The sequence below is a fragment of the Takifugu flavidus genome, chromosome 6, assembly GCF_003711565.1.
Source record: "Takifugu flavidus isolate HTHZ2018 chromosome 6, ASM371156v2, whole genome shotgun sequence".
NCBI classification, from domain to species: domain Eukaryota; kingdom Metazoa; phylum Chordata; class Actinopteri; order Tetraodontiformes; family Tetraodontidae; genus Takifugu; species Takifugu flavidus.
Genome location: NC_079525.1, coordinates 15,736,435 through 15,751,553, shown reverse-complemented (window position 1 = coordinate 15,751,553; position 15,119 = coordinate 15,736,435). Strand labels below are relative to the sequence as shown.

The following is a 15,119-nucleotide window of genomic DNA, read 5'->3' as shown; positions in this document are numbered from 1 at the left end:
TACCGTCGTCGCCCACTGGTGGGGAAGTCGAGTTTAAAAGTAACGTTTACCAGAGGAAGCCGACATTTCCAGCCTCTGCATGAAACTGGATCTAATGTGGGAACTTTTCTCCCCAGTGTTTCTGTGTCCGGGGATTCTGCGAGGGGTGTACCAAAGCGAGCATCTTTTCGAGTCGGATCACCAGTCTGGTGCATGGTGCAAAGATCCCCTACAAGCCTCTGACAAGATCTACTACATGCCCTGGACCCCGTACCGCACAGACACACTGACAGAATACTCATCCAAGGAGGATTTCATCGCGGGCAGGCCCACCACCACCTACAAGCTCCCGCACCGCGTGGACGGGACGGGCTTTGTGGTCTATGACGGCGCTCTGTTCTTCAATAAGGAGCGCACTCGGAATATTGTCAAGTTTGATCTTCGCACGCGCATCAAAAGTGGCGAGGCCATCATTGCTAACGCCAATTACCACGACACATCGCCCTACCGCTGGGGGGGCAAGTCAGACATCGACCTGGCTGTGGATGAGAATGGACTGTGGGTCATCTATGCAACAGAGCAGAACAACGGGCGCATGGTCGTGAGCCAGCTGAACCCCTACACCCTCCGCATCGAGGGCTCGTGGGACACCAGCTACGACAAACGCTCCGCCTCCAACGCTTTCATGATCTGTGGGGTCCTCTATGTGGTCAAAACCGTCTACGAAGATGACGATAACGAAGGGACGGGGAACAAAATCGATTACATGTACAACACTGATAAAAACAAGGAGATGATGGTCAATATCCCGTTCCCTAATTCCTACCAGTACATTGCTGCAGTGGATTACAACCCCCGAGACAACCTGCTGTACGTGTGGAACAACTACCACGTGGTCAAATACTCGCTGGACTTTGGCAACAACGGTATGTCCCACATTTTAGTCACTTTTCTGCTGCTTTTTCTTCATTGATTTCAAATATTATTCAGCAAAAAAAAAAAAAAAAATTTGTTGGACAAGACTGTGGATGCTTCTTCTTAGTCTTCATTTGTGCTGTTGCTTTAATGATTTTAATATTCATTAATGTTAATATGATCTCATGGTGATTTTTATGGCATTTTTACGGATGCTTCCAGCCACTGATCTTCCTCCAAGAGTTATTTCTGTGCAATGACTTTAAGAGGAGGAAAACCACCATCTGTGTGGTCCCTATCCGCCATTCCTCCACCCTCCTGACTGGATGGGCCCTAACCCTAACCCTAACCCTGGATGAACCCTAACCCTAACCCTGGATGAGCCCTAACCCTAACCCTAACCCTGGATGAGCCCTAACCCTAACCCTAACCCTGGATGGGCCCTAACCCTAACCCTAACCTGGATGAGCCCTAACCCTAACCCTGGATGAGCCCTAACCCTAACCCTAACCCTGGATGAGCCCTAACCCTAACCCTGGATGAGCCCTAACCCTGGATGAGCCCTAACCCTAACCCTAACCCTGGATTAACCCTAACCCTGGATGGGCCCTAACCCTAACCCTGGATTAACCCTAACCTGGATGAGCCCTAACCCTAACCCTAACCCTGGATGAGCCCAACCCTAACCCTAACCCTGGATGAGCCCTAACCCTAACCCTAACCCTGGATGGGCCCTAACCCTAACCCTAACCCTGGATTAACCCAACCCTGGATGAGCCCTAACCCTAACCCTGGATTAACCCTAACCCTGGATGAGCCCTAACCCTAACCCTAACCCTGGATGAGCCCTAACCCTAACCCTCCTGAGCAGTGTCAGAGGCTGCAGCGCCATCAGTGGACGTGTTCCTGCTGTAGTTGGCCAAAGATCTCACACAGAGCACCTTCAGTTGCTCCTTCTGACAGAGCTTTAGCTCGGCCTCATGCTCATTTCTGCACTTTCCTCTTTCATTTGCCAGCAGATGATGTTTTTTCAGCCTTGCAGCTAAGGAACCAGAGCGAGATGTTATTTTACAGCAAAGTATAATTTATACTGGTCATCAGTGAAGATAATCTGAGGTCACTTGACTGCAGATTTAATTAGAACATTTTCGGGTTTCTCGTGTCTCAAATTCTGATACTCGTTGTTGCATTATTATCACTTCATTGAAGAATCTAAAGGCAGCGGGTAAAAACAGGTTTGCTGTTACAAAACCAACCTCAGGCTGTGAAGGTCGTCCAAGTCATGGTTAACCTGGTAGTTGGATCACAGCAACTGATGACGCCGGTGAAGAGCGGTGAAAACGTCTTCAGAAACTCCAACAGCTCAGTTGGTTCCAATTCAACTCCCAAAGCTTCATAAATCTCATTATTCACTTTACTGTTGTGGTGAAACCTTCTGCTGCAGCGAAGACCTTTAGAGAAGAACCCTAACTAACCCTAACCTTGAGAGAAGAGAACACCCTAACCCTAACTAACCCTAACCCTAACCTTTAGAGAAGAGAACACCCTAACCCTAACTAACCCTAACCTTTAGAGAAGAGAACACCCTAACCCTAACTAACCCTAACCTTGAGAGAAGAGAACACCCTAACCATAACTAACCTTAACCCTAACCTTTAGAGAAGAGAACACCCTAACCATAACTAACCCTAACCTTGAGAGAAGAGAACACCCTAACCCTAACTAACCCTAACCTTGAGAGAAGAGAACACCCTAACCCTAACTAACGCTAACCCTAACCATAACTAACCCTAACCTTTAGAGAAGAGAACACCTAACCCTAACTAACCCTAACCTTGAGAGAAGAGAACACCCTAACCCTAACTAACCCTAACCTTGAGAGAAGAGAACACCCTAACCCTAACTAACGCTAACCCTAACCATAACTAACCTAACCTTTAGAGAAGAGAACACCCTAACCCTAACTAACCCTAACCTTGAGAGAAGAGAACACCCTAACCCTAACTAACCCTAACCTTGAGAGAAGAGAACACCCTAACCCTAACTAACGCTAACCCTAACCATAACTAACCCTAACCTTTAGAGAAGAGAACACCCCAACCCTAACTAACCCTAACCTTTAGAGAAGAGAACACCCCAACCCTAACTAACCCTAACCTTTAGAGAAGAGAACACCCTAACCATAACTAACCCTAACCTTTAGAGAAGAGAACACCCTAACCATAACTAACCCTAACCTTTAGAGAAGAGAACACCCTAACCCTAACTAACCCTAACCCTAACTAACCCTAACCCTTCTGCTGCAGTGAAGACCTTTAAAGAAGAGAACACCCTAACCCTAACTAACCCTAACCTTTAGAGAAGAGAACACCCTAACCCTAACTAACCCTAACCACCCAACCCTAACTAACCCTAACCCTAACCTTTAGAGAAGAGAACACCCTAACCCTAACTACCCTAACCCTAATTAACCCTAACCCTTCTGCTGCAGTGAAGACCTTTAAAGAAGAGAACACCCTAACCCTAACTAACCCTAACCCTAATTAACCCTAACCCTTCTGCTGCAGTGAAGACCTTTAAAGAAGAGAACACCCTAACCCTAACTAACCCTAACCACCCAAACCCTAACTAACCCTAACCCTAACCTTTAAAGAAGAGAACACCCTAACCCTAACTAACCCTAACTAACCCTAACCAGACAAAGAGAAGACAATAATGCAGTTAAAACTCAGGAGCTACACTCCAAAACTGAGTTGGATGATAAAATCACTGCAGATAAAAAATATATATGAAAAAGAATATGAAAGTTTATGTTGAAGTTTTTTTCTTGCGGTATTTCAAATATGTCCAAATCTAGCTGATTTATTAAGTCAACCCTCCCTCCACGTTGGCCTTTAACAGATTTAATATAAAAGATAATAAATATTCATATATTTCACTTCTGGAGCAGGTTTGGCCCCGCCCACCTTCTTTCATGGAGCTTTTAGCACCTAATGTTCTTCCAGCACCACCAGTGTCCAGTGGACACCCCGCCTAATCTGCCCCGCCTAATCTGCCCCGCCTAATCTGCCCCGCCTAATCTGCCCCGCTCTCCCCCACAAGCCCCTCCTGCATCACACGGGGCTATTGTCAGACTTTCCCTCCCACCCCCACGAGTAACGACAGAGGGTTGGAGTTCTGCGACCAGCATTTTATGGCTCCGTTAACGGTGACTTGAACAAACATAAAGTTGTCTAGTCTGAGTTCTTAGTTACTGTAGTTACTTAGTTACTGAGGGAGAGGTTAGCATGTGACCTTCTCACATTTGCACCATTTCCATGGAAAAGTCAAGAAAGAATTCCCCTTTGCTGCCTTGCCCGTCTGACCGCCTTCCTCATGTTTACATTGTTCTCTTTCCGTGACATCGGAAAAGTTGGGCATAAACAATTCAAGCTCATTGTTGGAGGGGGGGGCATCATTCACCAGGTCACTGTTTACCCGGACATTTAGAGCTCCTGAGTCTGTTTGTGTTGAACTCAGATTACCTCTGGACGAGTTCTTTAGGATTCAGGACTTTCTTGATCCTTCTCCGCTGTCTGTGCTGCTGCTCCCACCGTCCCAACAGATTAGGACCGAGACTGAAGCGTGCTTCAGAAAGTCTCGTGCACCTTTTCTTTGCCTGCAGTGTTAGCCTGCAGTGTTAGCATCACTTCAGTTGTCCTAGCCAGGCTCCCGCGTGTGTTTGGCCTCATCACTGATTCTCAGCCTTGCCAGAAAAGCAGATGCCAAATCCAGGTCTAGCCAGAACAATGGGATGGAAGGGAAACCCGCAGCCTAGCAGGGAGTAGTGCGCATGCCCCCCACACTGAATCAGACATTCTAGAGAGGTGTGATGAATTAGCAGAAACGTGAGGCACTTATTCTCTCAATATTCGACCTTCCATGTCAGCACATTGTGAGAATAATGCCTCACACACACCACACAGCTTCTGTCTCAACTCAAGAGAAGCTCCAGAACAATCTGCAAAAACTTCAAACCCTTCCAGCTTTTTGCTCCAAAAACGGGGGAACTTGTAATTGTGTAATTGGGAAAACTGCTCAATTTGTGTCCAACCTTAGCAGAGGGTTGATGATGTGATTACGCAACTGCTGCAGGCCAACATCATGTGACATCATGTGTAACATCATGTGACATCATGTATGACATCATGTGTAACATCATGTGACATCATGTGTAACATCATGTGACATCATGTGTAACATCATGTGACATAGTGGAGGTGCCAAGCGGCCATTTTGGAGGAGGCTTTATACGTTGAGCTTGTTTCCTATCTCGGAATACTGCTGCTTTGAAGTGTTTGATTCTGTCTTATCAGCGGGCTCGAGCTACTCGCCACGAGCTCCGACTGTATTGCAAATGCATGAAAAAAAGGAAATTCTCTTTTCCAAGCATATCTTGGCAGATCTGCGTGCTTGGGGCACAAGTGATGAGAAAGAAAATGTTGGTCTATGTGTGCACATGCACATCAGCCATATGATCAGTGTGTTATCACCACATCACCACAGCCCCATTCAGGATCAGAACCAGTCCTCCAGATAATCATTTTTCCAATCCTGCTCATTCCACCATCTCATGTTATTCAGGATGTGTGTGTGGCTGCAAACTGGTTCAGGGAAATAGGCAGGAACAATCATTTAGGACCGTGTGATGGACACTCATATGTCCGCGGTGTGAGTCTTCTCCCCACTGAGCTACGGAACCAGTCCCTTGTTTACTGGTGCCGAGTCTCGAACCTCCTAAATAAAACAGCACAGACAGTCAGTCTCAACCACAGACACACAAGCTTAACCATGCGGGGCCCTTTGAGTGGGGACAGACGCCCTGATGGAACTCTGGCCAACAACAGAACTCAACGTTGCCACTGGACTCTGCTGTGTTCTTAGGAGACTTTTAATCAAATTGGAATTTAAACTCTGATGCTTCTATTCTCTAATTCCACATTGCATCATTTGAACATATTTTACATACTTTTGTGAAACTCTTGTTGCACCTTCACACTCAACAGACGTGTAAATGTCCAACACGAGACAACAATGAAAGTATCACGAGAGCACGGATCTTATATATATATATTATATATATTTATAACTAAACTTATAAAATATGGTGTCTGAATATGTTTAGGTGGCACCTTTACCTAATTTTCTCCCCCTTTCCTTTCTTCTTCTTCTGGTTTGGGGCAACTTAAGGATGGTTGACATTCTGAAAGTGGCTGAGTTCATTTCCTCGACTTTCTTCCTGGTGAATATAGAGACGTCTTCATGAGCACAACCTCGAACCCCTGAGGGTGAGGGTGAGGGTGAGGGGTTAGGGTTAAGATGAGGGTGAGGGTGAAGGGTGAGGGTGAAGGTGAAGGGTTAGGGTTAAGATGAGGGTGAGGGTGAGGGAGGGTTAGGGTGAGGGTGAAGGGTTAGGGTTAGGGTTAGGGTTAGGGTTAAGATGAGGGTGAGGGTGAGGGTGAGGGTTAGGGTGAGGGTGAAGGGTTAGGGTTAGGGTTAGGGTTAAGATGAGGGTGAGGGTGAGGGTGAGGGTTAGGGTGAGGGTGAAGGGTTAGGGTTAGGGTTAAGATGAGGGTGAGGGTGAGGGTGAGGGTGCTGCTGCTGTAGCTGTAGCAGAGAGGAGAGGAGAGGAGGGGAGAGGGGTGAGGAGAGGAGAGGAGGGGTGAGAAGGAGGAGAGGGGTGAGGAGAGAGAGGAGAGGAGGGGTGAGAAGAGGAGGAGAGGAGAGGAGGGGAGGAGGAGGGAGGAGAGGAGAGGAGAGGAGAGGGGTGAGGAGAGGAGAGGAGAGGAGAGGGGAGAGAAGAAGAGAAGAGGAGAGGAGGAGGAGAGGAGAGGGGGAGGGGAGAGAGGGGGGGAGGAGGAGAGGGAGGGGGGGAGAGGAGGAGGAGAAGAGGAGGAGGAGAGGAGAGAGAGGGGAGGAGGAGAGGAGAGGGGGAGGGGAGAGGAGAGGAGAGGAGAGAGGAGTGAGGAGAGGAGGGGAGGGAGGGAGAAGAGGGAGGAGAAGGAGAGGAGGAGAGGAGAGGAGGGCAGGGGGAGAGGAGGGGAGGAGGAGAGGAGGAGAGGAGAGAGGGGAGGAGAGGGTGTCTTCTCGAGAGAGGAGGGGAGGGGAGGAGAGAGGAGGAAGCGCGAGAGGAGAGGAGAGGAGAGGTCTCTTCTCGAGAGAGGAGGAGAGGAGAGGAGAGAGGAGGAGATTCTCTTCTCTTCGAGGAGAGAGGGAGGCGCACAGAGCACAGGAACACACACATAAATCCACTATACAACGGGTCAGCGGGCCGGAGGTCGTCATGCAGCTCCGAAGCTCCCTAACCCTAAACTACACAGGAACCAGCATAACTAGTCTGCTTGATGAGGAGGAGGTTGTCCAGGTAGAAGCAGGACCCAGATGCAGCACACAATCAGCAGAGCAGCACTTAGCAGAAAGTCTTGTACTTTGAGAAGAGTTGCTGTTCACATGAGATCTCACCAAAATAATCCTGGAGGTAATTACACAATTCAATAATCCACTGGGATAAAACAAATAACACAGAAAACCTGGGCAGACAAGGAGCAGGCCGAGACTAGAAGATAAGGCAGTTTAGCAGGGCGGAGCTAGAACGGGCTGGTTAGAAACAGGCAGGTCAATCAGGTTAACTAGCTGGGGGTCAAACAGGTGTGTCAGGGTTAGAGGAAAGACAGAGGTGTGCTGGGTTGTGCAGATCAGCTGGAGCAGAGCGGCACGTGATGCCGTCACGTCAAGATGGACCAAAATCCCTGAGAAATGTTTCCAACACACAATAACGCTGAAAATATGCCACAAAAAACTGACGGCAGTCCTGTAGGTAAAAAGGAGTCCAACCTTTTGCTAGTTTAGCGACACATGCAGGTGTGTGAGGTTAACGTCTCAACACGTGACCTGTTTCACATGGAATGCTAACCCCTGGAATGCTAACCCCTGGAATGCTAACCCCTACCAGGCTGCCATGTTGCTATGGTCAGACTGATGCACGTTAACATTTCCACTGGCGGCAAATGAGATTTGAATTTTTGACAGCTTAAAGGAGACTATGACTCTCGATAATAGAGTTTGGAATGAATAACAGGGTATTCTTCTGTTCGGAATGTTACAGCAACATGGTTGAACAGCGTGGGGATATGCCCTCGTTGTGGATGCTCTCCGTCTTCTTCAGCTCACCTACGTATCATGGAATTGTCATCCAAATGCTATTGTGTCCAGCACAAAAGCAGGATATAGAAATTCAAATGATCCAGGAAATAATCTGTCCATTAATATCAACAGCAGCAGCAGTTCTTACTCAGACAATCAGTCCAATACGATGATTGGATCAGGACATACATTAATAATGCTCTTGGGCAGCAGATGTCTAGAGTTCCATGTGTGGAACATTTACCAGAGCAGCCGCCAGGATCACTCCTCACATCCACTAAACAATAGAAAGAGTGAGCTCCTCGTGGCCGACTCAAACACACACATTACACAGGCATACACGGCGTAAACAAACAATAGAAAGAGTGAGCTCCTCGTGGCCGACTCAAACACACACATTACACAGGCATACACGGCGGTAAACAATAGAAAGAGTGAGAGCTCCTCGTGGCCGACTCAAACACACATTACACAGGCATACACAGCGTAAACAATAGAAAGAGTGAGCTCCTCGTGGCCGACTCACAAACACACATTACACAGGCATACACAGCGTAAACAATAGAAAGAGTGAGCTCTCGTGGCCGACTCAAACACACATTACACAGGCATACACAGGGTAAACAATAGAAAGAGTGAGCTCCTCGTGGCCGACTCAAACACACACATTACACAGGCATACACGGCGTAAACAATAGAAAGAGTGAGCTCTCGTGGCCGACTCAAACACACACATTACACAGGCATACACAGCGAAACAATAGAAAGAGTGAGCTCCTCGTGGCCGACTCAAACACACACATTACACAGGCATACACAGCGTAAAAAATAGAAAGAGTGAGCTCCTCGTGGCCGACTCAAACCACATTACACAGGCATACACAGCGTAAACAATAGAAAGAGTGAGCTCCTCGTGGCCGACTCAAACACACACATTACACAGGCATACACAGCGTAAACAATAGATAGAAAGAGTGAGCTCTCGTGGCCGACTCAAACACACACATTACACAGGCATACACAGCGTAAACAATAGAAAGAAAGAGTGAGCTCCTCGTGGCCGACTCAAACACACACATTACACAGGCATACACGGCGTAAACAATAGAAAGAGTGAGCTCCTCGTGGCCGACTCAAACACACACATTACACAGGCATACACGGCGTATAAACAATAGAAAGAGTGAGCTCCTCGTGGCCGACTCAAACACACACATTACACAGGCATACACAGCGTAAACAATAGAAAGAGTGAGCTCCGTGGCCGACTCAAACACACACATTACACAGGCATACACAGCGTGTCTCCAGCTCCAGATCTGCATCAGACAGTAGAATCAGAGAGACAAACGTTGGCTGCAGCGTCACCTTCTGAAGGCTCCACTGGGGGGCTGAAGGCCGGTTGTGTTGCTGGTCCTTCACCATCATGTGCTCTGGTCGAGACAGTTAGCATGCTACAGCTAGCAGGGCTCGGAGCTGCTCAGATAACACTGCAAAGCCTCATGAACACATCGTGTCATCTATACATTATTTCTATCCCCTAAACAGTGTCGGAGTGAAAAACTAAAGTATTTTTACATATAAATATTGACGTGCATTTAAGAGGCCTGGTCTTGTGGATCACGTCAGGAGACTCAAGAATACTTTCTTTGGTTTTTTGGTTTTTTGTCTGAAAGAAAAAGAAGCTTTAATTGTCATTTTAAGGCTGATTGCACAATAGAACTTAAAGGGCAGGTGGAGGGCGGCTTGGTTTTAACCCGTGAGCACGATGTTCTGACTCCAGCACCGTATGGACGCGGCCAACATCAAAGTCCGGTGTCCAGACTAACGGATGGACGCGGGACACGAGCAAGAGCTGAATCAAATCTCCAGAAATGTTTGGGATTGCTGATCGTTTTTAATGATCTGTGGTTCGCTGTGGTTCTTTTAATCACCCTCTCCTTCTGACTTTTTGTCGTTTTGGGACTTGAATCTTTTGGGCCTCGTCTCTTCGTTTAGAACATAACGCTATGATTCTTGTAAAATTGAACCTTTTCTCTCTTTCTGTCTTCTCAGAATTCCGTCCACCCCCCATGCTTCCTCCAAATCGAGGAGGGGGGGGGGCTTCATCCTCTTCCTCCACCAGCCGCACAACAACCACTCGTTCCCCACCCTACTACACCACCCCACGGCCCCTGCTCACCACCTCCCCTGGGCAGCGTCACCGGACCACCACCGTCCGTCAGCCTGTCCTTGTTCCTGCCAGCGGGTCGTCCTCTGACACCAACCAGATCATTGACACCAAGCACAAATCTGGGCGATCTCCTCCGGTGCAGGTCCTTCCGCCAGCCCCACAGCCCCCAGCGCTGCCCCCTCAAGAGTTTTGCTCTCCACGGGTCAATGCTGACATATCCTGGCCTCGAACACAGCAAGGGCAGACAGCCAAGCAGCCGTGCCCCGTGGGCATACTGGGTATGGGCTGGCATGATGGCTCCCAATTTCCTCACCCTGTTTTTGTTCACCCTTTGTTCTGTTCAAAAAACTTTGTTGTTCCCAAAAATGGGAAGATGCTGGTCCAAATGTTCAGCTTGTTGAAAACAAAAATAGCAGATGGTGAAGGTTCAGGAGGCAATAGCCTGTGTCACCAAGCATTTACTTTAGCTAATCTTGCTCTTAAACATACCGGCTTCATTCCATTTTAAACAAATTTGTTTTCTCACATGGTGATAATTGATCAGATGAATGCTAGTCAAACAGAAAGTTAGTAGCCTTGTGTAATATAGATTTCTAGTGTAGCCTCGCAGTGTTAAATAAAGGTGGAGCTGATTGATGATTTTAAAAAAGGGGCACTGGGAAGCCGGAGCCACTATTCCTGGCAGTGTGAAACTGCCCGAAGGCAGAGGCGGATCAGAATAAACCCGTGTGTTCCACAGCCCCAACCCCAATTAAACTGCTATCTGGTGCTGATTGGCTCAATTTGTGCCGGCTCAACTTGGATTGCAATTGCTTCGAGGTAATAGAGGCTCGTTTATTGGGGGCCAGAAAAAAGCAACTTCATAACGAAGCAGCAAGGCAAAAGCTGCACAAACTCACTTTAGTCTTGTTAAAAGTTGGAGATGCTGGCATTTATTACGGGTTAGGGTTATTTATTACGTTAGCATATGACACCTGTAACTGCAGCAGGTCAGTTCAAGTATTAGAGAACAAAATTAGATTTGGATATTTGTTTTAACTAATAATGCATGTAGTTTATGTCCCTTTTAAAGCTGCTAGTCATAATGTGTTATTTTTAATGTGCCCTAAATAAAGAGACTTTAATAAATACTTTAGTTTAAACCAAACGAGTTAATTAGAACGCGCCCAGGGACCTGTCAGGTTTGTAGATTCCCTTCCAACTAGTTCAGATGATAAAATAGTAGCACAGTCACACCCTGCTAGAGTGAACCTCAACCCTCCCAAGTCTCCTCTGCTGGTGAGTGGCAGTGCTGTGGAACCATGTTTGTTCTGCTTGTCTTGCAGGCGTGGCCACATACGTGTGTGTGGCCCATTTAGGCTACTGGGATCCCCAAGGCCCCGACCTCAGCAACTGCACCTCTCCATGGGTCAATCACATCATGCAGAAAGTGAGTGTGAATGCTGCCTCGGGCCATCGCAGCGTCCACTGGGCCTTCGTTCACTGGTCTTATTTCAAATGCATCAAAATACTTTGAGGGGGAACGTTAGCACTAACTTGCCTTTAGTTCTGATGGTCCAGAATGTGGTGAACTATGTGGTCTTCAACCAAACTGGGCCCACATCACCCCACTACTGACAGAGCTCCACTGGGTCCTTGTAGCTGCCCATGAGTCCATTTCACATACTGTATGTGGACCTAGTCCTAGCTAGATCTGTGTCTAGGCTATGCTATCTGTGCAGCCACAGCAAACGGCTTTTTCGTACCTTGTTTCCCAAAGGTTGAGCGACCTTCTGAGCTCTGTCAGAGCTGGGGCACCCCTGGCCTCCTCCAGAAAGCTGTGGAACACACAGCTATCGTTCTCCTCGTATCGCTGGTCACCTCCACTTGCCTTCGCTCTTGTTTGTAGCCCTAATCACCCCCCATAGCTCTGCTCTGTTAGCTGCTAGTAACACTTGTACTCGGTAGTTTAGGACTCTAAGGTGGTATTTTATTCAATTTGGTCTCGAGTGCATAGTTGTTTGATTGTATCTCTCACTGTCGCTTTACACAAAGTGATCAATGTAAATTTAAATATATGTGACATTTTATTTCTCTTGATGTGCCTCATCTCGCCCTGTTTTGCTTCCAGCTCCGTTCGGGCGAGACGGCAGCGATCGTTTTCAGGGAGCTGGCAGAGCAGACCAAAGGACTCCTGCATCCCGGCGATGTGCCGTCAACAGTGCGGGCAATGGCCCAGCTGGTGGAGCTGCTGGATGTCCAGCTCAGGAACCTCACGCCTGGGGGAAAGGACAGTGCTGCTCGTAGCCTCACCAAGGTAACGTGTTGGACCCGACAAATAAAACTCAAATCCACCCTTTTGAGCAATGAAGATGCTGCACTGAACGCCTGCTATTATTCCCACTGTAAATCTGAATGGAACTATTGTTTAGTTAGCAGGGTTAGCAGGGTTAGCAGGGCAGGCTAATACCTGTACTCCTGTAATTGTTCATGTAGGAACCGCATTGCAAGCAAATCAGTGGGCAGCGGTTGACTGGCTAGCTTTGCTGGCTAATCAACAGACTAGTTTGATAGTGCTCAGGTCAACATTGATAATTAATTAGTAATTTTTGGATAATTACCTATAATGGAGCCAGATTGACAGCCAGAGCCAGCTTCATATGGTCTCTCCCATTTTGCCTCGTTAAGCCTCACTGTTTCTCCTAAGCAGTAATTAAATAAGCCATAATGGAGAATGTGTAAGTGGAATCAATTTATCTGTCCAATGCTGTTGGCCAAATGACCTCTTAAAGGTTGGATTTCTGTGAAAATAGCTCTCAACAAAAGAGGAAACACATTCTTTCAGTCTCCACTAACAGCACAATTATACGTGCACTCTTGTGCACTACCATCACTATTGTGTGTATCACCAGTCACACATGAAAGAGGTCATTAATGCCATCAGCTCACATTAGAACCAGAGATTGAACAAAACAGGGGGAATATGAATAACAGGGGCAGCGGTCAACGTATATTACTAACCCTAACCCTAACCCAACGTATATTACTAACCCTAACCCAATGTATATTACTAACCCTAACCCTAACCCAACGTATATTACTAACCCTAACCCTAACCCTAACCCAACGTATATTACTAACCCTAACCCTAACCCTAACCCAACGTATATTACTAACCCTAACCCTAACCCAACGTACATTACTAACCCTAACCCTAACCCAACGTATATTACTAACCCTAACCCCAACCCAACGTACATTACTAACCTAACCCTAACCCAACGTATATTACTAACCCTAACCCTGACCCTAACCCAACGTATATTACTAACCCTAACCCTAACCCAATGTACATTACTAACCTAACCCTAACCCAACGTATATTACTAACCCTAACCCTAACCCTAACCCTCCAGAGTTTGGCCATTTTACACTCTTCTGTTGTCATATTAAATGGCTCCAAAGAGGAATAGAGCACCAAAAAGGCCATCAAGTGTTGAAATACATCGATATTCAGGTCTCATATATTTGCTATTAGTCTGGCCAACTGTTTTAGGTGGTTTTAGGTGGTTTTAGGTGGTCTGTATATCAAAGTATATCAATAACTATGACACCTCCTGAGTCGGGTGGCTCTCTGAGCAGTTAGACTGAAGCCACACAAATAATTTAGTTTGAATATAATTACTGTTTTATTGACCCGTGCCTCTGAATCTGACCACATTGGGGTTTTCCCCTCGTGCTAGGGTCAGAGTTAGGGTTAGGGTCAGGGGTTAGGGTCAGAGTTAGGGTTAGGGTCAGGGGTTAGGGTCAGAGTTAGGGTTAGGGTTAGGTTAGGTCAGGGTTAGGTTAGGTCAGGGTTAGAGGGTTAGGCTCAGGTTTAGGTTAGGGTTAGGGTCAGAGTTAGGGTTAGGGTTAGGGTCAGAGTTAGGGTTAGGGTTAGGGTTAGGGTCAGGTTTAGGTTAGGTCAGGGTAGGTTAGGTCAGGGTTAGAGGGTTAGGGTCAGGTTTAGGTTAGGGTCAGGTTTAGGTTAGGTCAGGGTTAGAGGGTTAGGGTCAGGTTTAGGTTAGGGTCAGGGTTAGGGTTAGAGGGTTAGGGTCAGGTTTAGGTTAGGGTTAGGGTCAGGGTTAGGGTCAGGTTAGAGGGTTAGGGTCAGGTTTAGGTTAGGGTTAGGGTCAGGGTTAGGGTCAGGGTTAGAGGGTTAGGGTCAGGTTTAGATTAGGGTTAGGGTTAGGGTTAGAGGGTTAGGGTTAGGGTCAGGGTTAGGGTCAGGGTTAGAGGGTTAGGGTCAGGTTTAGATTAGGGTTAGGGTTAGGGTGGGGCTTTGGAGGGAGGGTTAGGGTTTTCATGTTCCAATTTTTGTGCTGCACACTGTGGCAGAAAGGTAAAATTTGCTTTTATGTCTTTTGTGCAATGTAAATAAATGTGAGTAACTGAGGTAACTAACTGAACCGTTTGACTCTGCAGCTTCAGAAGAGGGAAAGGTCCTGCAGGTTTTTCACACAGGTACTCCCAGTTCTCTTCATTCCATGTCCCATGTCATCACGTGCTTCTTTTCTTTTGTTGCCATCTTTTTGGTGGTGGTGTTCTCCACTCACAGCATGTCGTCCACCAGCTTGTGCCTGGGCAGCCGGGTCTGATTCCATGTTGCACCGGTTGACTTTCATTAAAAACTTTGAGAACGGCTCCATGAAATAAATGAAATCATTGGTATGTCCTGTGCCAGTGTCTTCTTAAAACGTTAAAGACTCCTCAGTGGTTTCACTGCATTCATTTTTCCTTTTTTTGTTTGGGTTTGTGTTCAGAATCGATGGTTCTTATGAGAGGAGATGATCAATAGGAATGATGCTGCCATCTACCTTCTAGTTTAGTCTGCAGAATTATGCAGAGCCAA

The 15,119-nt window shown here is 47.1% G+C and overlaps 1 protein-coding gene across 1 annotated transcript in view; it reads left to right on the top strand.

The window, feature by feature from the left end:
• Nucleotides 1-15,119, top strand: part of adgrl3.1 (adhesion G protein-coupled receptor L3.1) — an 85,882-nt gene that overhangs the window by 45,642 nt on the left and 25,121 nt on the right. Inside the window, 5 exon segments of the mRNA XM_057035597.1 lie at nt 117-905; nt 10,132-10,527; nt 11,575-11,678; nt 12,360-12,545; nt 14,693-14,731. Of these exon segments, the coding sequence (XP_056891577.1) occupies nt 117-905; nt 10,132-10,527; nt 11,575-11,678; nt 12,360-12,545; nt 14,693-14,731 (1,514 nt within the window).